This window comes from Pristiophorus japonicus, chromosome 4 (assembly GCF_044704955.1).
Source record: "Pristiophorus japonicus isolate sPriJap1 chromosome 4, sPriJap1.hap1, whole genome shotgun sequence".
Classification (NCBI taxonomy): domain Eukaryota; kingdom Metazoa; phylum Chordata; class Chondrichthyes; family Pristiophoridae; genus Pristiophorus; species Pristiophorus japonicus.
Window position 1 is genome coordinate 296,536,423 of NC_091980.1, and position 25,929 is coordinate 296,562,351.

Consider the following 25,929-nt stretch of genomic DNA (forward strand, 5'->3'; position numbering starts at 1 on the left):
CCACGTGATCCCAGGGGCGCTTACGAACCGCTTGCGTCCCTGGAATATGTGGGCTTCTAAACAGGCCTACGCATAGAGGCCCAGGAGCTCAAGTCACCGAACCTCCCGGACCATCACGTAAATTCGTAGATTTTTTGCAGGTCAGAGGCATCCGCCTGCGGGAAACCACCGACCGCAAATTTTGGACCATTGTATTTCATGTCCAGAAACAAGGCCATTCCATCCAAGGAGCCCTAGTAAAATGGGAATCGGGGGGAAAACTCTCCATTGGCTGGTGGCATACCTAGCACAAAGGAAGATGGTTGTGGTTGTTGGAGGTCAATCATCACAGCCCCAGGACATTGCTGCAGGAGTTCCTCAGGGCAGTGTCCTAGGCCCAACCATCTTCAGCTGCTTCATCAATGACCTTCCCTCCATCATAAGGTCAGAAGTGGGGATGTTCGCTGATGATTGCACAGTGTTTAGTTCCATTCACAACTCCTCAGATAATGAAGCATTCCGTGCCCACATGCAGCAAGACCTGGACAACATTCAGGCTTGGGCTGATAAGTGCCAAGTAACATTTGCGCCACACAAGTGCCAGACAATGACTATCTCCAACAAGTAAGATTCAACAGCATTACCATTGCCGAATCCCCCACCATCAACAACCTAGGGTAACAATTGACTAGAAACTCAATTGGACCAGCCACATACTGTGGCAACAATATAGGTCAGAGGCTGGGTATTTTGTGGCGAGTGTCTCACCAACTTACTCCCCAAAGTCTTTTCACCATCTACAAGACACAACTCAGGAGTGTTGGAATACTCTCCACTTACCTGGATGAGTGCTGCTTCAACAACACTCAAGAAGCTCGACACCATCCAGCCCGCTTGATTGGCATCTCATCCACCACCTTAAACATTCACTCCCTCCACCACCGGCATATCGTGACTGCAATGTGTACCATCTACAAGATGCACTGCAGCAACTTGCCAAGGCTTCTTTGGCAGCACCTCCCAAACCCATCACCTCTACCACCTAGAAGGACAAGGGCAGCAGGTGCATGAGAACACCATTACCTCAAGTTTCCTTCCAAGTCACAAACCAGCCTGACTTGGAAATATATCGCCGTTCCTTCATCGTCGCTGGGTCGAAATACTGGGTCTCCCTCCGTAACAGCACTGTGGGAGTACCTTCACCACACAGCCTGCTGTAGTTCAAGGCGGCGGCTCACCACTACCTTCTCAAGGGCAATTAGGGATGGGCAATAAATGCTGGCCTTGCCAGCAACGCCACATTGCATGAACGAATAAAAAATGTCAATGCTGGTATTTACGCTGCACGTGCTCCCACCTTACTTTATCTCACCCTATCAACATATCCTTCTATTCCTTTCTTCCTCATTAAATGCATCTATGCTTTTTGCCTCAACTGCTCCATGTTGTAGCAAGTTCCACATTCTAACCACTCTGAGTACAAAAGGTTCCTCCTGAATTCCTTTTTGGATTTATTAGTGACTATCTTAGACCCCTAGTTTTGGACTCCCCCACAAGAGGAAACATCTTCTCTACATCTACTCTATAAAACCCTTTCATAATCTTAATCAGATCACCCTTCAGTCTTCTCTTTTCTAGAGCAAAGAGCCTCAGCCTTTCAATTTTTCCTGATAGGTATATCCTCTTAGTTCTGATAGCATCCTTATAAAAATGGTTTGCAACTTCTCCAGCGCCTCCATATTCTTTTTGTAATATGAACAAATGGGAGGACAGTACTTTAAGTATGGTCTAACCAAGGTTCTATATAAGTTTAGTATAACTTCTCTGCTTTACAATTCCATTCATCTAGAATAGTAGTTCGTAGCATGTGAAGTACCTTTAGATATTTAAAAAGTGGTAAGGTGCTATATAAATGGAAGTCTTTCTATCAATGGAAGAGCGGGAGCGGGGAAGGAACAAAATGTTGACCTGGAAGGTTTGTAGAGAAGAATGGACACCCACTGAGTTTTATAAGAGAATCCATCAGAATGCAGCAAAGATTAGTTATTTGATCAAGTCATCATGATAAATCGTCAAACCTTTCACCTTTTAATCCTTTGTACTGAGTAAGATCTACTCTTGGGAGAACAGCAAATCCAGTGCAAATTTATTTCCACCATAAAACACAGCATTAGCCTCTAAGTGATTGGGCAGCTGACTGCTTAACCAGAAAACCACATTGACTAGAAAGCTCTATGTGCAGCATTACATTATTAAAATTTTAAAAACGAAAGTATTTATGAAAGCAGCATCTGTTGACTGCATCTTTGTCCACAGATCACCAAGACAACGTGTACAATTTTTGCAAACTAACTGCGAATAGGAAAATAGAATAAAATTGCAAACAACTGGGGTTGGAGGACTGGTAAAAGAGGGTACAAGAGACAGCCTTCAGCTCTGGGAACTAGATTCAAATCCAGCCCAGCCCGATGTGAAAACTCTCCTCCCTCTGCTGGCTGTAAGGGGCCTTTGTGATTTGGGTTTGGGTAGACTCAATCCAGTTCCTAGTGCGCGTAGGCTCACAGAACAATATGCCTAATTCAGTGCGGATTGGCAATCTCACTCATTGGCCAAAGGGTGGCTGGAAAGGGAAGTGGAAAAATGCTATGCTGCTGCAGTACGGGGGCACTCTTTTGAGATTAGGGCTGAAGCACACTGTTAACATAAGGGAGTTTTAATCCAGCAGTGCTATAACTGCCCTAAGAGTATTCAATGCTGAAATTAAAAGCATACCATCACCAGCACTACTATACTCACAACCATTTTAAACATTATTCAGACTTCAATTTCAAATAGTGTCCGTGGGTTTCCAGAAGGGGAATAATGAAGCTGTGGAGTCTCACTCCCACAGGTATTAAATAGATCTTTTTAAAAACATTATCATTTATCTCAGCAGTATTTTTGTGCCAGTCTTGACATCCACGCTCCTGTTAGTTGTATCAAGCAACTAATCGGGTGGTAGAAGGCGAACTAGAGGATCGCGGTCTTTTTTTCATCTAGCAATGGTCATGCTCAGATGAAAGCAGTTCCACTCTTCTTGATCATGGTGATCATGCTGGTTCACTACTTCATGGCTCGATAATGTTTGTACATTTCGCACACCTGCCCTGCCATTCAATCATAACTTCTCAAAGACCAATACAAGATTCTTCTGCTTGTTTTTTGAAAATGCTTTTGCTTGCATTTCCTTTCTGTCTCTTTCTTTTCTTCTCTCTCTCTTAATCCACTTATTTTATTTCCCTCGCTATTTCTCCTTCTGTCTCTAATTTGGCTCTAATGCACCCTGTTTGCTCTGTTCCTTTCTTCTGCCCTTTTGTTTCATTGGTTAAGGAGATAGACCATTGGGCGCAACGTTCATGAGGTTCCTGATTGCGCCATAATCGATTTGCATTTCCAGCAATTTGCGGCACAAACACAGTGCGATCTGAAGGGTGGGAGAGAAAGTCCAGTTCAAGTCGCTCACTGCAAGATGTGCCGTTGCAGTAATTTCTGGACCATGACATTTGGAATTAAGGTTAGCAAATTCACTTAAAATGTTGCTCCAGCATATCCTTTTTTCAATTCTTGTCACTTATCCTCCACCAGTTTCTCTGCCTTCACTCCTCCTCCTGAAGGCAGACGTTCATAGCGAGATACATTTCCCCTGATGCTGGCAACCCTTGCTACCTTGTCCACACGGTTAGGAAATACATGAGAAGCAAAACGTCTAATTATAAGGGCTGAGTTCAAATGATCAAAAGAAGAGTTTTTTTTTTAAATAATGCACATTTATTAATTCAAAAATAAAATATATAGTAGAAACATTCCACTCATTTGTGCACAAGACTGCTCATGAAAGTAGGCCCTGTTTCACATTTCTTAAAAAAAAACTGGAAAAACTAAGCTTGTGACTAATACTGAGAACTTCAACGGTCTGTTAAAGATCATTGGAAGGGGCGGAGGGAGGCCTCAATGATTCATACAATCGGAACAAAGTGTTCAATCCTTTCACAAGTAATCACTTAAGACCTAAGCTCCTCGAGTTTGGGATGGCTCCAGACCCCTTCATAGGTCAAAGTTTCCAGCAATTTTCTCCAGTCTGGTCCTATGACTTCATCCCGGGCCCTATGTCCTGAACATTAGACTTCAGCTCAGCCTTATGCATCACTCACCAAGGCTGCAATTCCATCCTTAAAGGATGGTCTCCATTATACCAGAAGCCTGCAGTGAGCAAACTCAAATAATGTGCTGATGAGATTGGGCTGAGCGGAATCATATGCAACAATGTTTGAAATTGGATATTAAAAGTTGGGCTCCCTGCGCCCCCCCGAAGTGACACCAATCTCGGTTGTGTGACATTCTCATCAAGTATATCACTTGTTTATCTGCATGTCCTCCACCTAAAATATAAAATCTTGGATCAAAATTTGGTTTAAAATATATTTGCTTTCTTACTACTTGCCCCCCCCACAACAACTCCTAAAATGCAATAGTCCACTGATGCAGTTTGCACCCCACCTGAATTATACCTCCTGCAGGTCAATGACAAAGCATAACTTTGGTAGCTCTGAAGAAGACGGATGTGGTCCAGGGGAGGAAGGGAGAACAGAAATCAAGAAAAAAGTCTTCCTTCCAGAGTTATTCAGTTGCTAATTAAATGCGTCTTAATGTTTACTTGTGATACCGAAAGAATAAAAATCAGTGGGATATTGAAAGTTATTCTCCTTGCAAAGCAGACATAAACCCTTCATCCAATCAAAACCGCTTATCCCACTGACACTGGACACCAATAATGCACTCTTGGCTATCACTACTGCTTCAGAAAATTTCACACCTTCTTTCTCCAGATCAAAAAGGTCTTGGGCTGAACAGAATTAATTTTAATTGCTTTGTAGTGAAGTGGGGCATTTTATTTGTTCACTTTAAAACAAAAGATCAAAGTTTTTTTTGTTTGGTAGTCACAGTTCTGTAACATTTAGGTGGGAATGTAATTTAATGTCAGCACGAGTTATTTTGTTTTGGACATTTCAATCTAAACCTTTCTCTGTTGATCGATCACTCCTTCGGGTACCACTGTGGTACACAATCAACAGAGCTTTTATATACTCTTATCACTATATATAGATAACACATACACTGCAATGTGTTACTACAGTAAAGGCTTGAGATGGCCTCACAAACCATGAGGGAATTTTGAATGGTCTACTAACATCACCTCAAATCACGAAGCTCGGTACATCTTTTGAAACATGCTCCATTTTGCGTTAATCTGTATAATATGCAAAGGTGAGATTCGTGGAAAGCATATCCATATCCAGGCAACGTTTTCTTTTGTTATTCTCCCCCTACCAGGTGTACTATTATTTATTACGGAAAGTTGGACACGTGCCGATAGAATCACATGTCTTGGATTAAAGTGCTATTGTTCTGCGTAAGCTCAACTGCAACATCAGGATTTACTTCACTGCATGTTACAGGGAAGTCGCAGACCCTATATATACTATGGGAAATACATCTAGATTAGTACACCACAATATAATTATATCGCTATTTGACATGCACGTGACAAACCAAATCCTGTCCCTCTACACCAACCAAGTATCAATGGTAGTCTCCATTTCCATTTAAAAGCAATTCGCCTTATAGGCTAAAAGGTAAGTTCTCCACAAGATGTGATCGTGTGTTGCTCTATTATATAGGCGGTTTGAACAGATGACATGTGAAGGATTAGCCGATGAAGGCATCTGTAGATCTGCAACGGACAGTAATTGTCTCTGAACAAGTGCTGGGTCTTCTTGCAAAAGCAAGTGGTTGGCATGTTACAGCTACTTCTTGGGTCGCTCCAAAATGTTTAAGAATTTTCCTCTGGTCATTTCTCGTGCTGAAAAACAAAATTTTGCAAGAACATAAGAACATAGACAATTTTTTAAATCATTCTATATCAGTCCTGCTCCTCCTAGGAGAGGGTATTGTTGTACAGCAATTATGGTACTGGATTAACAACGTGGGGTACTGAATTCAAAACCATCATGGCAAGCTGGTAAACTGAATTCCATAAATCTGGTAATTTATGGGCTAGTACCCATAAATGAACCATCAAAGCTGCCAGATTGTCAAAAAAATCCACTGATGTTCTGCAGGGAAGAGAGCCCCTAGCCAGTCTGGCCTACAATATGTGGTTGAATTGTAAACGATTGCTACAAAATACAATCATAAGAGAAATATTGGATTGACCTATTGTTAGCAACTCAGCCATCAGGTCAGGACAAGACTCAGGCATTCCCACCTCAGTCCTCCTCACAGAGCTGACCTCCAGATTACTCAAACAATAGCCCGACATATGTTATACTCGGAGTCATATCGGTCAGTCAACATTCCAGACTCGTGTCCCACCAGTAGGATAGACCCAGAGGTGCTATACAGTTAGGTGGGCTTGGCCCTGAAAGACCTCCAATTGGACTGTACCCCATGATCAAACAAAGCTAAGGAAACTTCTTTGCTGATTTTTCAGTTGGGAGAGAGGGGGGTGGTAAGTAGTAATCAGTACTCCTCCATATTGAAAACAACTTGGAGTGGGGGTCTGATGGAAGCAACGGGACGAGATGTACTGAGTGGGGACTTTAATGTACATCACCAAAAGAGGCTCGATAGTACTACTATTGACCGAACTGAGAGTCCTGAAGGACATAGCGGCAAGGTGGATCATCATGAGGTAGTTGACCTCGTCCTCAAGAACCGACCTGTTACAGGCATATCTGGCAGGAGTGACCTCAGCAGAGTTCTTGCAAAGACAAAGTTTAATCTTCACAGTGAGGACATCCTTCAACATATAGTGTGGGACTACTGCTAAATGGGACAGACTAATGACTGATCGAGCAGCCCAGAAAATGGCTGCAAAAGTTCCTCGGGGAAGTGTCCTCAGTCCAACTATCATCAGCTACTTCCCTCCATCATAAGGTCAGGAGTAGGGCTGTTCACTAAGGTGTTCAGCTCCATTCCAAGCACCTCATGATAATTATGCAGTCTACGTCAGCTTACAGGAGGATCTGGACACGATTTAGGCTTGGACTGATGTGTCAGTCAGCTGTGACAACTATGGCTCAATTGGTAGCACTCTCATCTCTGAATTCCCATGCCAGAGACTTGAACTCAAAAATCTAGGCTAACACTCCTGTGACGTGCTGAGAATGCTGCACTGTCGGAGGTGCCGTCTTTTGGATGAGATGTTAAACCGAGGCCCCGTCTGCTCTCTCAGGTGGACATAAAATATCCCATGGCACTATTTCAAAGAAGAGCAGGGGAGTTATCCCCGATAGCCTGGCCAATATTTATCCCTCAATCAACATCACTAAAACAGATTATCTGGTCATTATCGCATTGCTATTTATGGGAGCTTGCTGTGTGCAAATTGGCTGCCGCGTTTCCTACATTACAACAGTGACGACACTTCAAAAAGTACTTCATTGGCTGTAAAGCACTTTGGGATGTCTGGTAGTCGTGAAAGGCGTTGTATAAATGCAAGTCTTTCTTTTTTCTGATAAGTTGCAGGAAACATTCACGCACATTAGTACCAGGTAATGACCATCTCCAACAAGAATAAGCCCAACCACCTTGTGATCATCAATGGCACCACTGACCAGAAGCTTAATTGGAGCAGCCATAACAACAACTTAGTTACAAAAGCAGGGCAGAGGCTGGGTAATCCATGACGAGTGAATTACCTCCTGATGTTTCAAAGCTTCTCCATCATCCACAAGAGTCAAGTCAGGACTGTGATGGATTTTTAAAAAATTCATTCCTGGGATGTGGGCATCGCTTGCAATGTCAAAATTCATTGCCCATCCCCAAGTGCCCTTGAGAAGATGGTGGCGAGCCGCCTTATTGAACTGCTGCAGTCTTTATGATGAAGGTACTCCCACAGAGTCGTTAGGGAGGGAGTTCCAGGATTTTGGCCCAGCAACGATATATTTCCAAGTCAGGATGGTGTGTAACTTGGAGGTGATGGTGCTCCCATGCCCATGTCCTTCTAGGTGGTAGAGGTCACAGGTTTGGGAGATGCTACCGAAGAGGCCTTGGCGAGTTGCTGCAGTGCATCTTGTAGATGGTACACACTGCAGCTATGGTGCGTCGGCAGTGGAGGGAATGAATGTTGAAGGTGGTGGATGGGGTGCCAATCAAGTGAGCTGCTTTGTCCTGGATGGTGTTGAGCTTCTTCAATGTTATTAGAGCTGCACTCATCCAGGCAAGGGGAGAGTATTCCATCACACTGCTGACTTGTGTACTATAGATGGTGGAAAGGCTTTGGAGAGTCAGGAGGTGAGACACTCGCCGCAGAAATACCCAGCCTCTGACCTGCTCTTGTTGCCACACTATTTATGTTGCTGGTCCAGTTAAGTTTCTGGTCAATACACACCATTCGCCTGGAAAGATGCAGGTACAACACTCAAGAAGCTTCACATGATCCAGGATAGAGCAGTTCACTTGAGCGGTCCCCTGCCATTGCATTCAATATCCATCCCGTTTACCACTGGCACACTGTGGCTGCAGAATGCGTTATCTACATTTGCAGCGCCGCAACTCTACAAGGTTACTTTGACGGCATCTCCCAGCCCCTGACCTCTCCCACCAAGAAAGACAAGAGTAGCAATGTTGTGGGAACACCATTACCTGCAAGTTCCCCTCCAAGTCGCTTATTATTCCAACTTCAACATATACCACTGTCGCTGAGTCATAATCCTGAAATTCCTTACCTAACACAAGAACTGCAGCAGTTCAGGAGAAAGCCCACCACCATCTTCTGAGGGCAACTAGGGATGGACAATAAAAATCCGGCTTTGCAAGCACTGCCTATATCCGGAGAACAAAAATATATAATCTGTACTGTAGGAGGTCTCCATAAATTAATTCGCAAATTCAAGGAGGTGTCATTACAAACAACAGGCAAGATCTCCAAAAGAAGAAAATTCTACAATTTCTCTCTCACTTAAGTGATGCAGAGAAGCCGAAGATGCTCCATTCACAATCCTGCAATTATAAATTTGGATCCCGAGACTTTCTAACCCCACTAGTAGTAATGTAGAAATATAGGCCCCAAGTTTCCACATGATTTGCTCCTGATTTTTAGGAGCAACTGGTGGAGAACGGAGTATCTTAGAAATCGGAATTCTCCACATTTAAGTTTTCTGCAGTTCTAGTCATTTAGAACAGTTTCACTTTTGAACAGAATTTCTTTTTCAAAAGGGGGCGAATCCGGCCACTGACGCCTGATTTGAAAGTTTCCACAGTGAAAACGTACTCCAAACTAACTTAGAATGGAGCAAGTGAAGATTTTTGTAGGCTTGAAAAAACCTTGTCTACACATTAAAAAATCAGGCGCAGGTTACAAATTAGGCGTCCGGAACGAGGTTGTGGGGGGGGGGGGGGGGAAGGGAAGTCATTACATTCTACAATAAATCCTTAGTTATACTTACACAAATATTATACAAATAAATCCAACCTGAATAAAAATTTATAAGCAAAGAAAAGATTAAATAAACCATGTTCCTACCTGTGTGAAAGTGCTTCAGGCAGCGGTTTCCCGACGGCTGGGGGGCGGAGGCAGTGAGAAGGCTGCAGGAAGCCTCAGAAGTTGAGGCAGCCATTCCCAACGGGCCCGACCGACGGCAGGGGGAGAAAGCTGCAAGAAGCCTCAGTGCTGATCATGGAAGGGCAATGTGGTTTTATTAAAAAATGTTAAAAATTGAACAGCTACAAAGAATTTGAATAGTCTCAAACAAGTGCATGTGTCCCGTTTATCACAGTCTATCTTTAATTACAGAATGCACTCCCTCACCCTCACACAGAAATATCAAGAAAATTAAAATACAAGCCTTTGCAAGGGTTCAATAAACAAATTTTCACTTTTTCTGCAGCACTTTTTAAAATGGCCGAGTGCCAATGTTTACTTCAGACTGCGCGTGCGCGAACGCTCCAACGCGCACGCGCAGGGTTGCCGGCACGAAAAAAACTCATTTAAATGGTACCCGCCCCCTCCGCGCCGCGCCAAGCAGACATCGAGCTGCAAAGCGCTCGAGAATAGCGCGTTTTTTTTCAGGCGCCGTTTTCGGCGCGAAAAACGGGCGCCCAGCTCGGAGGGGCACCTGTTGTGCCGCGTGTGGAAACTTGGGGCCATAGGCTGGCTATTTCCATTTCTGTGCTCATCTACCCATTAAAGTGAATGAGCAGATAATCACGACTGACGGCACAAAAGCATACAATCATAGAATTGATTGTATCATACAATCATAGAATCTTACAGCACAGAAGGAGGCCATTTGGCCCATAATGTCTCTGCCAACTCTTTGAAAGAGCTATCCAATTATTCCCATTCCCCTGCTATAGATTCAATCATAGAATCTTACAGCACAGAAAATCTCAGCCACAATGTATACTTTTCCTGCTCAAACCCTATATGTGAACTGCTCCCCCCACCCAAAAAATAAATACAATGCTATTATTTTACTTGTCACTTCGTGCAGTCTATCTTCTGTTAACATGTCAGTCTGAGCTATTTTACTATTTCACCTACATGACATGGCTTCTCTCATACTAAATAGCACCAATCACACAACGATAAGACAAAACAAGTAACGATAAAACAAAAAACCATACAGAACAGAGCAGATGAAGCATTAGTGTATCTGCAACCTAGGAATACCTACACATGGGAGGCTTCCATCCAGCACTGGGTGCAAAAAGTGGAAAGGTCTTCCATTCACAGCACTGACATAGCCCATTTTCAAAGGCAAAAAAAAATCAAATGTGTCTTCTGTGAGGGGAAGATGTTAACTTACCTAATTGAAATTATAGTAAAATTAGTGATTTTATTGCGGCCTTAATATTTCTCCGGTTTAGGCCTTCTTTCAGGTTGTTGTATAACGATCTGAAATTAGGGTTATTGGCAGGCAGCTTTCAAGTCCCCAGCACTAAGAGGAAAAGGTCAGCTTGTTTTTCGATCAGTTGTCAAGTGTCAGTCAATAATCAGACTCCTACTACTGGCACCTGTCAACAAACATGAAGGGGACGGTGTTGTATCTATCAATAACTGCCAACACCAATAACATTGCTGTGGAGGACAGCTAGAGCTCCAAGGTGGCCTTTGTAACCACCAAATCTTGGACATTTTCAAGGCGAAAGCTTCAAATAATTAACAGGTAAATGGGTTGCAAGATGCAAGGCGAAAATATGCTCAGCGGCTTTGGATGACATAATAAACCACAGTGGTGAAATCTGAGCAACCTAGTATCATTAACTAAACCTCAAGAATTTGTTGCATCCCAAGTGTACTTCCAATGTCTTCTCATGCAATAACTTTTCAATATAGGGTACAGAGTATGGTACTCATGGTACTGGAGTTGCAACTCGCATCACGGCATTGTAATTTGTGGACTGGTATCAGAAGAATGACCAGGAAAGCGGTCAGATTTTCGCAGAACCTCATCCAGATCACTAATGTCTTCCCTTCAGGGAAGGGAGACGACCCCCATCCCACCGCCCTGCCAAATCTGAACTACACGTGACTCCAATCCCACAATACCTGATCTTAATGCCTCGGAAGCACCCTAGCTGTTTGTAAAAACAATCTTTATGCACGCAGTGATTCAAGGTGGCAACCTGCCACCACCTTCTCAAGGCAGCTAGGGATGGACAATAAATGCCGGCTTTGCCAGCATATCCCACATCCAGAGGAAGAGAAAATTGCTTGGAATTTTGTTGTGTAGTTGTGATCAGGTACCCGTAGCACAGCCAACCTTTTATTCTACGCCAGGGGTTCTCAGCGAGATGATTTCAAGAGGTCCACCAGTTGGTTTATTCCATCAATATACAGAGGAGACTACTGATGTTTATGGCATAAACATCATTAGTCTCTCCTGTACATTGAGACGAGTGGAAGTGTCACTGATATAAAGACTGTGCAGTCAATTCAGGTTCTTACTGTTGGACATCATGCATTAGGTTAGACAAGTCTCTTTGCGTGTCACTGACTTTTACAGAGAGTGCACGCGTCATGCAGCCTTGGGGGGGGGGGGGGGGGGGGGAGAGGAGTGAAGGAAGGAGAGGAGGGAGAGAAAGGAGAGGAGGGAGAGAATGGAGAGGAGGGAGAGAATGGAGAGGAGGGAGAGAATGGAGAGGAGGGAGAGAATGGAGAGGAGGGAGAGGAAGGAGACTTTAGTCTGGACCTGCGGCCAGCACTTGACAATTGCGATCCGGTGAGACTCACTCCTTCAATGTCTTCAGTCTGAGTTAATAAAATAGCTGAAGGCGTTATCATGATATTTAGTTCTCACCAGCAATAAGTTTCAAAAAGAAAGACTTGCATTTATATAGCGCCTTTCACGACCACTGGACAGCCAATGAAGTACTTTTGGAGTGTAATCACTGTTGTAATGTGGGAAATGCGGCAGCCAATTTGTGCACAGCAAACTCCCACAAACAGCAATGTGATAATGATCAGATAATCTGTTTTAATGATGTTGATTGAGGGATAAATATTGGCCAGGACACCGGCGATAACTCCCCTGCTCGTCTTCAAAATAGTGCCATGAGATCTTTTACATCGACCTGAGAGAGCAGATGGGGGGCGGGGGGCCTCGGTTTAACAGACTCTGAAAGACGGCACCTCCGACAGTGCAGCACTCCCTCAGCACTGCACTAGAGTGTCAAGTCTAGATTCATGTGCTCAAGTCCCTGGCCTGGAGTGGGACTTGAACCCACAACCTTCTGACCCAGAGGCGAATGTGCTACCCCCTGAGCCACAGCTGACACATTAAGTAAAACAAAAATAATTATATATATATATATTATATGCTCAATTGTATCACTAATTTTTATACAGGCAAAACACCTGTGTTGTATTACAGGGGGTCCACAGAATTTTTATAACATGGGAGGGGGGCCTCAGGAACAAAAGGTCGAGAACCTTTATTCTACTCCATGTTTCAGATCAGTTAAAAGCAGAGGGCAATAAGTAGGTGTACGATTAGAGTGCAATTTCTGCACAGGGTTTATTGTTTTATGTAGCCAGCTTAATGTTTGATTTATTTGCTCCCTGTACCCAATCACATCAAATTCAAAATCCTTAACTTTTTTTATAAATCCCTCCATGGCTATGGGTTTGCCTCACCCCAACTCTGCAATCATCTTGAGCCCTATGTTTCTGCCCGTGCAACGTGATCCTCCGACTCTGCCCCAATGTGCCTCCCCTACCTTCTAGGGCTTCTCATTCAGTGAGAGAGCTTTCAGCCAACCCTCTGGATCTCACTCTCCAAAGCTCTTCATCTTGCTACTTCTCTCTGCCATTAAAAGCCTCCTCAAAACCTATTATTAATCACAGATACAGTCAACTTTCCTAATTCTTCTCCTGCCATTCGTTCTATTCTCTCCGATGCGAAGTGCTCTGGGATATTGTATTATGTTATAGATGTCACACAAATGCAAGTTATGTTGTACTATCCTGTTCCCGCAGAAGAAAATATTTCATTGAAAAGTAGTAACTGTTGCTATATATCATGGAGGACAGATGTTAGCTGCCAATACACTGCACTAATCTAATCAAAATGTTCATCATCATCATCGGCATTCCCTCAGAATCAAGGAAGACTTGCTTCCACTCCTGAAGTGTGTTCTTTGGTGGCTGAACAGGCCAATACCAGAGCCACAGACTCTGTCACAGGTGGGACAGATATTCGCTGAGGGAAGTGGTGTGGGGGACTGGTTTATCGCACAATCCTTCCGCTGCCTGTGCTCGACCTCTTCACGCTCTCGGCATTGAGATTCGAAGAGCTCAACTCCCTCCCGGATGCACTTTCTCCACCTAGGGCGGTCTTCGGCCAGGGACTCCCAGGTGTCAGTGGTGATGTCACACTTTATCGGGGAGGCTTTGAGGGTGTCCTTGTAACGTTTCCGCTGAGCACGTTTGCTGTGAAGGAGCTCCGCATAGAGCATTTGCTTAGGGAGTCTCATGTCTGGCATGCGAATTATGTGGCCTGCCCAGTGAAGCTGATTGAGTGTGGTCAGTGCTTCAATGCTGGAGATGTTAGCCTGGACAAGGACACTGATGTTGGTGCGTCTGTCCTCCCAGGGGATTTGCAGGATCTTGCAGAGACATCGTTGGTCATATATCTCCAGTGACTTGAGATGTCTTCTGTACATCATCCATGCCTCTGATCCATACAGGAGGGAGGGTATTACTACAGCCCTGTAGACCATGAGCTTGGTGGTAGATTTGAGGGCCTGGTCTTCAAACACTCTTTTCCTCAGGCGGCCGAAGGCTGCACTGGCGCCCTGGAAGCGATGTTGAATCCCTGCATCAATGTCTGCTTTTGTTGATAAGAGGCTCCCGAGGTATGGGAAATGGTCCACGTCGAGGGCCGCGCCGTGAATCTTGATGACTGGGGAACAGTGCTGTGCGACGAGGACAGGTTGGTGGAGGACTTTTGTCTTACGGATATTAAGCGTAAGGCCCATGCTTTCATATGCCTCGGTGAATACATCGACTATATCCTGAAGTTCAGCCTTACACTGTCCGCAGATGCAGGCGTCGTCTGCGTACTGTAGCTCAACGACAGAGATTGGGGTGTTCTTGGACGTGGCCTGGAGGTGGCGTAGGTTAAACAGCTTCCCACTGGTTCTGTAGTTTAGTTCCACTCCAGCGGGGAGTTTGTTGACTGTGAGGTGGAGCATGGCAGCGAGGAAGATTGAGAAGAGGGTTGGAGCGATGACCGGACATGGATTGGGTCTGTAATGGATCCGTTGGTAAGGATCACAGCCTGCATGTTGTCGTGGAGCAGGCGAAGGATGTTGACAAACTTTTGGGGGCATCCGAAATGAAGGAGGATGCTCCATGGACCCTCACGGTTGACAGTGTCAAAGGCCTTTGTAAGATCGAAAAAGGCTATGTATAAGGGCTGGCACTGCTCCCTGCATTTTTCGTTATAGATGTCACACAAATGCAAGTTGTGTTGTACTATCCCGCAGAAGAAAATATTTCATTGAAAAGTAATAACTCTTGCTATATATCATGGAGGACAGACGTTAACTGCCAATACACTGCACTAATCTAATCAAAATGTTCCCATCACGTTATAAACTGTGGCATCAGTGTTGATTACTGACAACAAATTAGGTTGCATTTTTTTATAGTAAAAAGGGAACTTGCATAAAAAAATTAAAGACATTTTTTCAGCACCAATACCTCAGACACAATTGTTGGAAGGTTCCTTGGGCGTTTTCCTGATTGGCTACTGTAACTTTGGCAGAAACCTTAGAAAAAAAAAAATCGCATAAACTAGGTTTCTGCCGATCTTCCACCGAAGTTATGATGGCTGATGGGGCGAGCCCTTGAGGAAATTTCCGACGTCAGAATATCAAGGTTTGTGATGTAGAACTTCAGTTCCTCAAAAAGATATCAGTTTATTTGAATGAAGATATACATGCAAAAAAAAAATCATTAATCGCTATAAAATATTATTTCATAGATAGTGAGGATGGATGCACATTGATAGTGACATGACTATTGTTCTCATGTCCCCCTCTAAGAGTACATTTTTACTACATCTGTAGCTTTGGTGCATTATAGTTATATAGGGCCCAAGTTTCCACACGATAAAAAACGGGCGACCCTCCGAGCTGGGCGCCCGTTTTTCGCGCCTAAAAAAAAAAAATCGCGATTCTGGAGCGTTCTGCAGCTCCTTGTCTGCCTGGCGCGGCGCCCAGGGGGGCGGAGCCTACACTCGCGCCGATTTTGTAAGTGGGAGGGGGCGGGTACCATTTAAATTAGTTTTTTTCCTGCCGGCAACGCTGCGCGTGCGCGTTGGAGCGTTCGCGCATGCTCAGTGTGAAAAAAAACATTGGCACTCGGCCATTTTTGTAGTTCTTTGTAGCTGTTTAATTTTTGAACATTTTTTAATAAAAGTACATTGCCATCAGCACATCAGCACTGAGGCTTCTCACTGTCTCCTCCCACCCCCCCCCCCCCGCGGGAAGAACGGGCGCCTCCCCCCCCCCCCCCGCGGGAAGAACGGGCGCCTCCTCCTCCCCCCCCCCCCCCCCCCCCCCATGTGGGAAGAATGGGCGCCTTCTCTCCCCACCCCCCCCGCGGGAAATAACGGGCGTCTCCTACCCCCCCCAGCGGGAAGAACGGGAGCCTCCTACCCCCCCCGCGGGAAGAACGGGCGCCTCCTCCTCTCCCCCCTCCCGCGGGAAGAACGGGCACCTCAGGCTGACTGCAGCATTCTCCCTGGCTGAAGCACTTTCACACAGGTAGGAAGATGGTTTATTTAATCTTTTCTTTGCTTATAAATGTTTATTCAGGTTGGATTTATTTGTATAATATTTGTAGAAGTATAAATAAGGATTTATTGTAGAATTTAATGATTTCCCTTTCCCCCCCACCTCGTTCTGGACGCCTAATTTGTAACCTGCGCCTGATTTTTTAATGTGTAGAACAGGTTTTTTCAGTTCTACAAAAATCTTTACTTGCTCCATTCTAACTTAGTTTGGAGTACGTTTTCACTGTGGAAACTTTCAAATCAGGCATCAGTGGCCGGACACGCCCCCTTTTGAAGAAAAAATTCTGTTCCAAAGTAGAACTGTTCTACCTGACTAGAACTGCAGAAAAAAAAAATGTGGAGAATTGCGATTTCTAAGATAGTCCATTCTCCACCAGTTGCTCCTAAAAATCAGGCGCAAATCATGTGGAAACTTGGGCCCATAGTGTGATTCCAGATTGAATCTGGAGCCAGAATCAAACCCAGCATTGAAATGAAACACTACATGCGCTTGGCATTATGAAGCTGCAACATGCTTCCCATTTTTCTTTTGTTATGGGATGTGGGCATCGCTGGCAAGGCCAGCATATATTACCCATCCCGTGGTGAGCCAACTTCTTGAACCGCTGCAGTCCGTCTGGTAAAGGGACTCCCACAGTGCTGTTAGGGAGGGAGTTACAGGATTTTGACTCAGTGACATTGAACGAGCGGCGATATATTTCCAAGTCAGGATGGTGTGTGACTTGGAGGGGAACTTGGAGATGGTGATGCTCCCATGTGCCTGCTGCCCATGGCCTTCTAGGTGGCAGAGGTAGGAGGTTTGGGAGGTGCTGTTGAAGAAGCCTTGACGAGTTACTGCAGTGCATCTTGCAGCTATGGTTTGCCGGTGGTGGAGGGAGTGCCAATCAAGCAGGCTGCTTTGTACTGGATGGTGTTGAGCTTCTTGAGTCTTGTTGGAGCTGCACTCATCCAGGCAAAAGGAGAGTATTCCATCTCACTCCTGACTTGTGCGTTGTAGATGATGGAAAGGCTTTGGGGAGTCAGGAGGTGAGACAATCGCCACAGAATACACAGCCTGTGACCTGTTCTTGTTGCCACAGTACTTATGTGGCTGGTCCAGTTAAGGTTCGGGTCAATGCTGACCCCCTCCAGGATGTTGATGGTGGGGGATTCGGCGATGGAATGTCAAGGAGCAGTGGTTAGACTCTCTCTTGTTAGAGATCGTCATTGCGTGGCACTTGCATGGTGCGAATGTTACTTGCCACTTATCAGCCGAAGCCTGAATGTCCAGGTCTTGTTACATGTGGCCATGGACTGCTTTATTGTCTGAGGAGTTGTGAATGGAACTGAACACTGCAATTATCAGCAAACATCCCAATTTCTTACATGATGATGCAGGGAAGGTCATTGATGAAGCAGCTCAAGATGGTTGGGCCTAGGACACTGCCCTAAGGAACTCCTGTAGCAATGTCCTAGGGCTGAGATGATTGTCCTCCAATAACCACCTTCCTTTGTGCTAGTTTTGACTCCAGCCAGTGTACTAGGGCTCCTTGATGCCACACTCAAATGCTGCCTTGATGTCAAGGGCAGTCATTCTCACCGCTGGAATTCAGCAGTTTTGTCCACGTTTAGACCAAGGCTGGAATGAGGTCTGGAGCCGAGTGGTCCTGGTGGAACCCAAACTGAGCATGGGTGAGCAAGTTATTGGTAAGTAAGTGCCGCTTGATAGCACTGAACGACACCTTCCATCAGTTCCCATAGTGTAAATGGATCCTGGGTCACTTTGTAGTCATTTAATTCCAGTCATAGATGTCCCACAATCCTTTGGTCCGAGGCAAGAAATTACTTTAAGAAAACTTGAAAGAATCGGTGCTCTATGTATAAGACCACAACCGAGTACAATTCCACTGTAACAGATCATAGGCCCTCATGCAGGCCCCAAATTTCCACATGATTTGCTCCTGATTTTTAGGAGCAACTGGTGGAGAACGGACTATCTTAGAAATCGGAATTCTCCACATTTAAGTTTTCTGCAGTTCTAGTCAGGTAGAACAGTTTCACTTTGGAACAGAATTTTTTTTTCAAAAGGGGGCGTGTCCGGCCACTGACGCCTGATTTGAAAGTTTCCACAGTGAAAACGTACTCCAAACTAACTTAGAATGGAGCACGTGTAGATTTTTGTAGGCTTGAAAAAACCTTGTCTACACATTAAAAAAATCAGGCGCAGGTTACAAATTAGGCGTCCGGAACGAGGTGGGGGGGGGGGGAAGGGAAATCATTAAATTCTACCATAAATCCTTATTTATACTTCTACAAATATTATACAAATAAATCCAACCTGAATAAAAATTTATAAGCAAAGAAAAGATTAAATAAACCATGTTCCTACCTGTGTGAAAGTGCTTCAGGCAGCGGTTTCCCGACGGCTGGGGGGCGGAGGCAGTGAGAAGGCTGCAGGAAGCCTCAGAAGTTGAGGCAGCCATTCCCAACGGGCCCGACCGACGGCAGGGGGAGAAAGCTGCAAGAAGCCTCAGTGCTGATCATGGAAGGGCAATGTGGTTTTATTAAAAAATGTTAAAAATTGAACAGCTACAAAGAATTTGAATAGTCTCAAACAAGTGCATGTGTCCCGTTTATCACAGTCTATCTTTAATTACAGAATGCACTTCCTCACTCTCACACACAGAAATATCAAGAAAATTAAAATACAAGCCTTTGCAAGGGTTCAATAAACAAATTTTCACTTTTTCTGCAGCACTTTTTAAAATGGCCGAGTGCCAATGTTTCCTTCGCACTGTGCGTGCGCGAACGCTCCAACGCGCACGCGCAGGGTTGCCGGCACGAAAAAAACTCATTTAAATGGTACCCGCCCCCTCCTACTTACAAAATCGGCGCGAGTGGTAGGCTCCGCCCCCTGGGCGCCGCGCCAAGCAGACATCGAGCTGCAAAGCGCTCGAGAATAGCGCGTTTTTTTTGAGGCGCTGTTTTCGGCGCGAAAAACGGGCGCCCAGCTCGGAGGGGCGCCTGTTTTGCCGCGTGTGGAAACTTGGGGCCATAGTGTGTATTTTTAACAGCTCCATCATTAACATGGCACATATAAGATATAGAAACATAGAAAATAGGTGCAGGAGTAGGTCATTCGGCCCTTCGAGCCTGCACCGCCATTCAATAAGATCATGGCTGATCATTCCCTCAGTATCCCTTTCCTGCTTTCTCTCCATACCCCTTGATACCCTTCTTTATTATACACTATAATCTTTATAGTATGGTTTCCAAAGAGGGCAACACAGATAGGATGTACTGTACTGAATAATATATTTAGAGTAACGCACCTTGATAAATGTTTGTAGGGCGAAACAGCTCTAAATGAACATAAGGATATATCACTGAGGCTAATTTGATAGCTCAGTGAATTTATCCAGTGAGCAGCAAGGTCATACTTACAGCCCCAGATTCAATCCCCAGTCTGTGCTGGTTTGCTGATCTCTGTTGGGGGGAGAGCGGGGAACGGTAGGACAGCTGTAATTGGCCTCGGTGCTACTAGATTAAGGCTCTTGTGCCTGATCGCTAGTCAGCAACTCCTGCTGGAAGTGTGCATGTGGGCATTAGATGAAGGCAAAATATGCTGCACCCTCAGTCAAAACAACCTGCAGAAACATTGAGCTACTAGACGAGTTCTGGGGTCCGTGGAACCATACCACTGCTTAAAAGTCAACATTCTCAGCAGGTAAAAAAATGTTCAAGAATAAAAAAAAAAATATTAAAACCACTTAGCCATCATTTAGGAAAATGCTGCTTCTAAATATCATAGAGGCCATTCAATTCATCTGCACCCCAAGCCACTTATAATACCGAATAATTACACTGTTAATAATCAGTATTCTCTCATCAAGTGTTTTCTTTAATAGAATTATGCCCTGTTCTTAGTTTTCTTACAGCAAATTACAGCCATCTTAAATCAGAATTTATTACAAAGAAAAACGGGATTAATTCCGTAGTAACCTAAATTGATTTTATCATCTGAATCCTGAGATTAGATTGCAGCCTTGAACTAACTGTCCGGTATTTGTTTTTAATAATATATATGGTCTCATTTTGTATGTGGGCCTTTAATTCCATTTTTGAATCATACTCTAGTCTTTTTGTTCTCTCGTAACATGTTATTTAACTTAATGCATTATGTTCACAAAAAAGCATTAAATACCTTCCGATACCAACAAAAGGATGTCAGTTGTTAAATCTGGTGTTGAGTACCAGGATTGTCCATCAGTACATAAGAGTATTAATAAGTATACAGTCCTCACTGTCTATAGTGGGTGTGTTAAAACGTTTTGCCCATGGGTGTTAAAACCAAAAAGTGAAGTAACCAACACATTTTTTTTTTAAACGGGAAGTCTCCACTTAGCAACTGCCTCTCGTAATTGTTAGCAGTTACATCCAGAATCTCATCACTAAGGTAATCACATTTTAACAAGGTGCAAACAACTGATTGAAACTGCTCGAGGACCCGGCTTTGGCTGAAATTATTAATGTTTAAATTGGTTAGCACAGGATAAGTACTTATTGAACTGCCTGAAAAAGTCATGCCGCTTAATGCTTCATAAGAGATGCCTTTGTGACTGCCTTCTATGGTAATGGCAAATAGTTAGTGCCATTTGCCCAATATAGGTGGCTGCCTCTGATAAGAGTGGACGGTGTAAGTGTTGGGGACTCTATTTAAAACTGTAATGGTACAACTTGCATCATACATGATCAAATATTTTTTAAAGCTATCCCCTAGATTGGTTGCTACTCTGAAACTTAATCTGGTTACTGGTTAGTATTAGCTAACCTTTCACCTGGTCAGAAATAGACCGTTCTCTAATTATAATCTGTTTCTAATCCACCCCTACCCTTCGCCCACCTCCCACTCCCTCCAAAGAAACTGAATGCATAGCAGATTAAGGATAGGTCCTTCTGAATCATCAAGCATCTTGGTTAACATCTCATGCGAAGCACAGTACTTCATCAGAGTATCAGTCTAGATTATTTGCTTGGGTCGTGAGGTGAGACCTGAGCTCATGATCATTTGACTCCGAGGCAAAAGTGCTACCACTGAGCCAGTCTGGCAGGCTATATAACTTTGCGTGATCACAAAATGCTGTCAAGCTATCTTAGCACTAAATTATATTTTTAGTATTTGTGAATGGATTGTGTGCTGCAAAATGTTAAGTGCTAAAATTAATATTTAAAGTAACATATTACCATCATAATATAGTAAAGAACGAATATATTTCAAGTCTGAAATATGCAGAAGCTGATAAAGTATAAGTTTGCAGAATGTGCCATGTGCAGTATATTTTATAGAGTGTTTTCATTTAGTCATTTTTGGTCAAATTTTTCCAACATAATTTGCCTTTAATAAATCTATGCTTGCTTACCTTTATTATCTTTCTAATTTGATTTTGAATGATAGATTCTAAATGTGCCCACAACTAACTTGTCTATAGTTACCCATTTTATCCTTCTATCCCATCTTGAGCAGAGGTATACGGCAGTTACACTCTAGTCGTTTGGCACCACTAGCCTTGTATAAGGAGGATTGAAAAATTGCTGTAACGTTCTCTATCTTCTCTCTGACCTTTCACAGCCTAGGACCAATGACATCAGGACTTGGTAACTTACCTGCTTTTGAGTCCTGCTAATTTTTTCAGAAGCAATTCCTTTTCTACAGTTATCTCTGTTTTTCCATATCTTCTCTAATACATTCTAACTTCCACTATCATTATTGAATGATGATGCTTGGTACAGTATAACTTATTTTGAGAAAGAGGCATAGTGACTATTTTGCAAGGGGAGTTGTGATGCATTTCCTTATTGTAGCCATGTATTAAAGAAAGACATGACTGAAAACATACTTGCCTTAGATGGAGTGCAACAAAGGTTCACTAGACTGGTTCGTGGGATGAGGGGATTGCCCTATAAGGAGATATTGAATAGACTACGCCCATATTCCCTAGATCTAATTGGAACATATAAAATTCTTAAGTGGCTAGACAGGGTTAACACTGAGAAGATGTTTCCCCTGGCTGGGGAATCTAGAACAAGCGGTCAGTCTCAGAATAAGGGGTCGGCAATTTAGGACTGAAATGAGGAGAAATTTCTTCACTCAAAGGGTGGTGAATCTTTGGAATTCTCTACCCCAGAGAGCTGTGGATACTCAGTCGTTGAGGGCGGGAAGGTGGAGTTAAGGTAGAAGATCAGTCATGATCTTATTGAATGGCGGAGCAGGCTCGAAGGGTCAAATGGCCTACTCCTGTTCCTATTTCTTATGTTCTTATGTCAAAAGGAAGATGTGGATTAGCTAAGAGCCTTGATGAAATTCACAAACTCGATTTCACTACTTTGGTTCAAATGGCTGTTGCCGTAAAAGCTGGAAGATCACAAGGAAGATTTTAAGTTTTAAAAGCACAATGGCCCTGAATTTGCGGTTGGAGGCATACTTCCGATCTCCGAGCCGAAAATAAAATCCAAACTTACCTGGTGTTTCCAGACTCTTGTGGTCCTGGGCTTGCTTTTACCAGGCGCAGGGGTTTCGTGGGCATTCGCTGGGCAGTAGTTGGGCAAATAGCCCAACCCTGCGCCAGCGAAAGTGATTTTGTATCGGATGCGAAGGGTCTGTCCAAGTGAAACTTGACAGATCACAAGTTCTGGGGTTTTCCCGTAGCGCAGCTTTGAGTACGCTGTCGGAAGCAGCATAATTTCAGGCTCAATAACTCAATTGCACAATCTGAGAGGACAATCAGATCCAAATGTAGATAACCTGATGAGACACTAACAAACAACTAATTATCCACCGATCCAGGTGGAGCAATTTTTTGAATTCTGAAAACAAATTCAAACAAGATAAATTAACAAATGCCCATCAGAAATGTATCGGGGAGCTGAGGATAAAAGACCATTTTGAAGGATGATACCTGGAGTCTTGTTTTTACAGGTCAAAACCACGCCTAAATCCTATGGATGGTCATTCATTATTCAAAACTGCAAAATCATTAAGTACCTTGTAATATTAATTTTTGGGAGTCAGTCATGGGTAGGAGCCAGAGAGGGGGACAGCGGAGGGGGGGGAAGAGAGAGTAAAGGAGGGGTGAGAGAGGGGAGGAAGAGGAGATATAGAAGAGGAGATATAGAAGGGGAGAGAGAGGGAGGAGAGGAGGGGGAGATATAGGAGGGGAGTGAGAGAAGAGGGGGAGCTATAGAAGGTGCGAGCGAGAGAGAGGAGTAGATATGGGGGGAGAGAGACAGGAGTGGGGGAGAGATATAGGAGGCAAGAGAGAAAGAGTGGTGGAGAGAGAAAGAAGGCAGTCATGTGGGTTGGGGGGGTGGAGGGAGAGAGGGAGGGAAGGAGGAATAGTGAGGGGAAGGAGGAATAGTGAGGAGAAAGAGAGAAAGACATGACTACCTTGGCCTCTGCTACAAGTACATCTCTTGCTGGCAGATCAAGCTGAATGTCACATCTCCTATCCAAGAGGCCAAATATTACACAATATGTCCAATACCATTTCAACTGTAATATACTGTACAATGTAATAGATACCTACAAACTTATAAACTGGTGTGACTTACAAAATGTTTCTAAAACTAAAAATGTAACTGGCAATTTACTGATGATTAACTCCATGATAACTAAAGTGTTGATGTGACTTATAAACAAGATTTTATGGCACAAATGTTAATAGTTTTTGAAGCAATCCCCAAGTAGGTTTCTCTCACACACCACCTGCTGTCTATTCTAATTATACAGCAACATAAACAGTCAAATCAGAGGTTTATTATCTAATATTTTAACTGTACTGTGGCTTTTAGTTCTTATATTATTCTTACTCTAAGTTAATGTTTTCATAGTAATAATGCTAGAATACACCTGCATTTTCCAGCAACTATTTTTGTTTTAGTTTCAAATTAACATCTGCAGTAGCTTTTTAAAGGATAAAGACATTGGGACTAGTGAACGTGTTAAGAAATAAGATATTTAATTATGATTTAGTTGAGAGGAGCTAAATTGACTAATAGCAATCTAAAAAGCATTATGAATACTTCACCTTGGGGTGTCCATCACTGGGTTAAACATGATGCTAATTGGAAACGGGCTGATTAATAACTCTCTGTCCTGTCTATTCAAATAACACTTAACAAAATAATCAGTGGCGGCTGGCCACCAATTTCCCTAAAAGGAATTAAGCCATCAGAATTAACCGATAGGAAACAAATGAAGATGACCTGTAATTACTAAGCTGGTGAAGTAATTATCATATTACAGAAAATTATTCCTGGTGAAAATCTTGTAAAACCGAACCGTTCTTTTCGTGAGCCTGGTCCACCCAATTTCAGGACTGTCACCCGCTTATAACTCAGGAATACTTTAGCTGCTTATTTCCATTTTTATCTGCTTTCCCCCCCTGCAAGTGACTCTTTCAGGGTACTTGCTATATATACAATTATAATTGTAAATGCTAATTATTAATCAAATTTAAAACCTCTCTCTATTTTTGCTTTGAAATTTAAACAAATAAAGGGTGCACGAGAGGATTTGGTGGGTTAAAATAACACTGAATGCATAAAAAGAGTGAGTAACGCAGACCTGGTGTTTGATCCATTTTCTGTAGGCTACCATGATGTAGCCGATCTTGTTTCTAACACAGAATTGATTTTATGGGTGTATTGAATTTTTTCTTTTTTAGAAAAACAACTTACACTTAATAGCACCATCTACGTGACAAACATCCCAAGGAGCTTTATAGGATTTCAGAGAACACCGAGCAGGAAGTGGGAGAGAAGTCGCAGCAGATGTGGTGGGTTTTGAGGGGGGCTTTTGAAGGTGAAAGCATTCAGGAAGAGTGTTCCGCAGTACAGAGGCACTGGCAACTGAATGCTCTGGCACGGACAGTGGACTGGAAGGAAGGGGAACACACAGGAGGCCGGAGTTGGAAGAGGGAAGGTAGTAGGACAGGGGAAACGCAGAGGAAGGATGGAGTGAAGCTGTTGGATGGGTCTGAATACTAGACAAGGAGTATGAAGTTGATGCACCGGGGGCAGGGGCTATATTAGCTCCTAGGTGTTGTGGCAAAAGGAGCGCTGCTTTTTTGTGTACGTCTCTGTACTATGAACTGACTTTGTGCCATCATACAATTCAGTTCTGATGCTGTCTTAAACTGTGGGTACCATTATACTGGGCTTTTCTATAATAATACATATTCTCATATTACTGAGAAATTCCTTTTTTATCCTGGGAATTAACTCTCTACTGTCCAAGTAAAAAGGCACTCGTATAAATTTTGACATAGATTCTATGAAATTTCTTAAATAGAATTACATAGAATATACAGTACAGAAACAGGCCATTCGGCCCAGCTATGCTGTGCTGGTGTTTATCTTCCACCGAGTCTCCTCCCATTTGAGCTATCTCATCACAGCCTTTCAGTATATCGCTCTATTTCTCTTTCTCTCATGTACTCATCTAGTTTTCCTTTGAAAGCTATTTGCCTCAACCACTTCCTGTGGTAGCGAGTTCCACATTCTAGCCACTTTCTGATTAAAGGTATTTCTCCTTATTTCCCTATTAGATTTATTAGTAACTATCCTG

At 43.5% G+C, this 25,929-nt stretch overlaps 1 protein-coding gene across 1 annotated transcript in view; it reads right to left on the bottom strand.

Moving 5' to 3' along the window:
- Positions 1 to 3,763: 3,763 nt before the first annotated feature.
- Positions 3,764 to 25,929, bottom strand: part of lin52 (lin-52 DREAM MuvB core complex component) — an 81,167-nt gene continuing 59,001 nt past the window's right edge. The window contains exon 6 of the mRNA XM_070877578.1: positions 3,764 to 5,878. Within this exon, the coding sequence (XP_070733679.1) occupies positions 5,823 to 5,878 (56 nt within the window). The 3' untranslated portion in view covers positions 3,764 to 5,822. The remainder of the gene's footprint in view (positions 5,879 to 25,929) is intronic.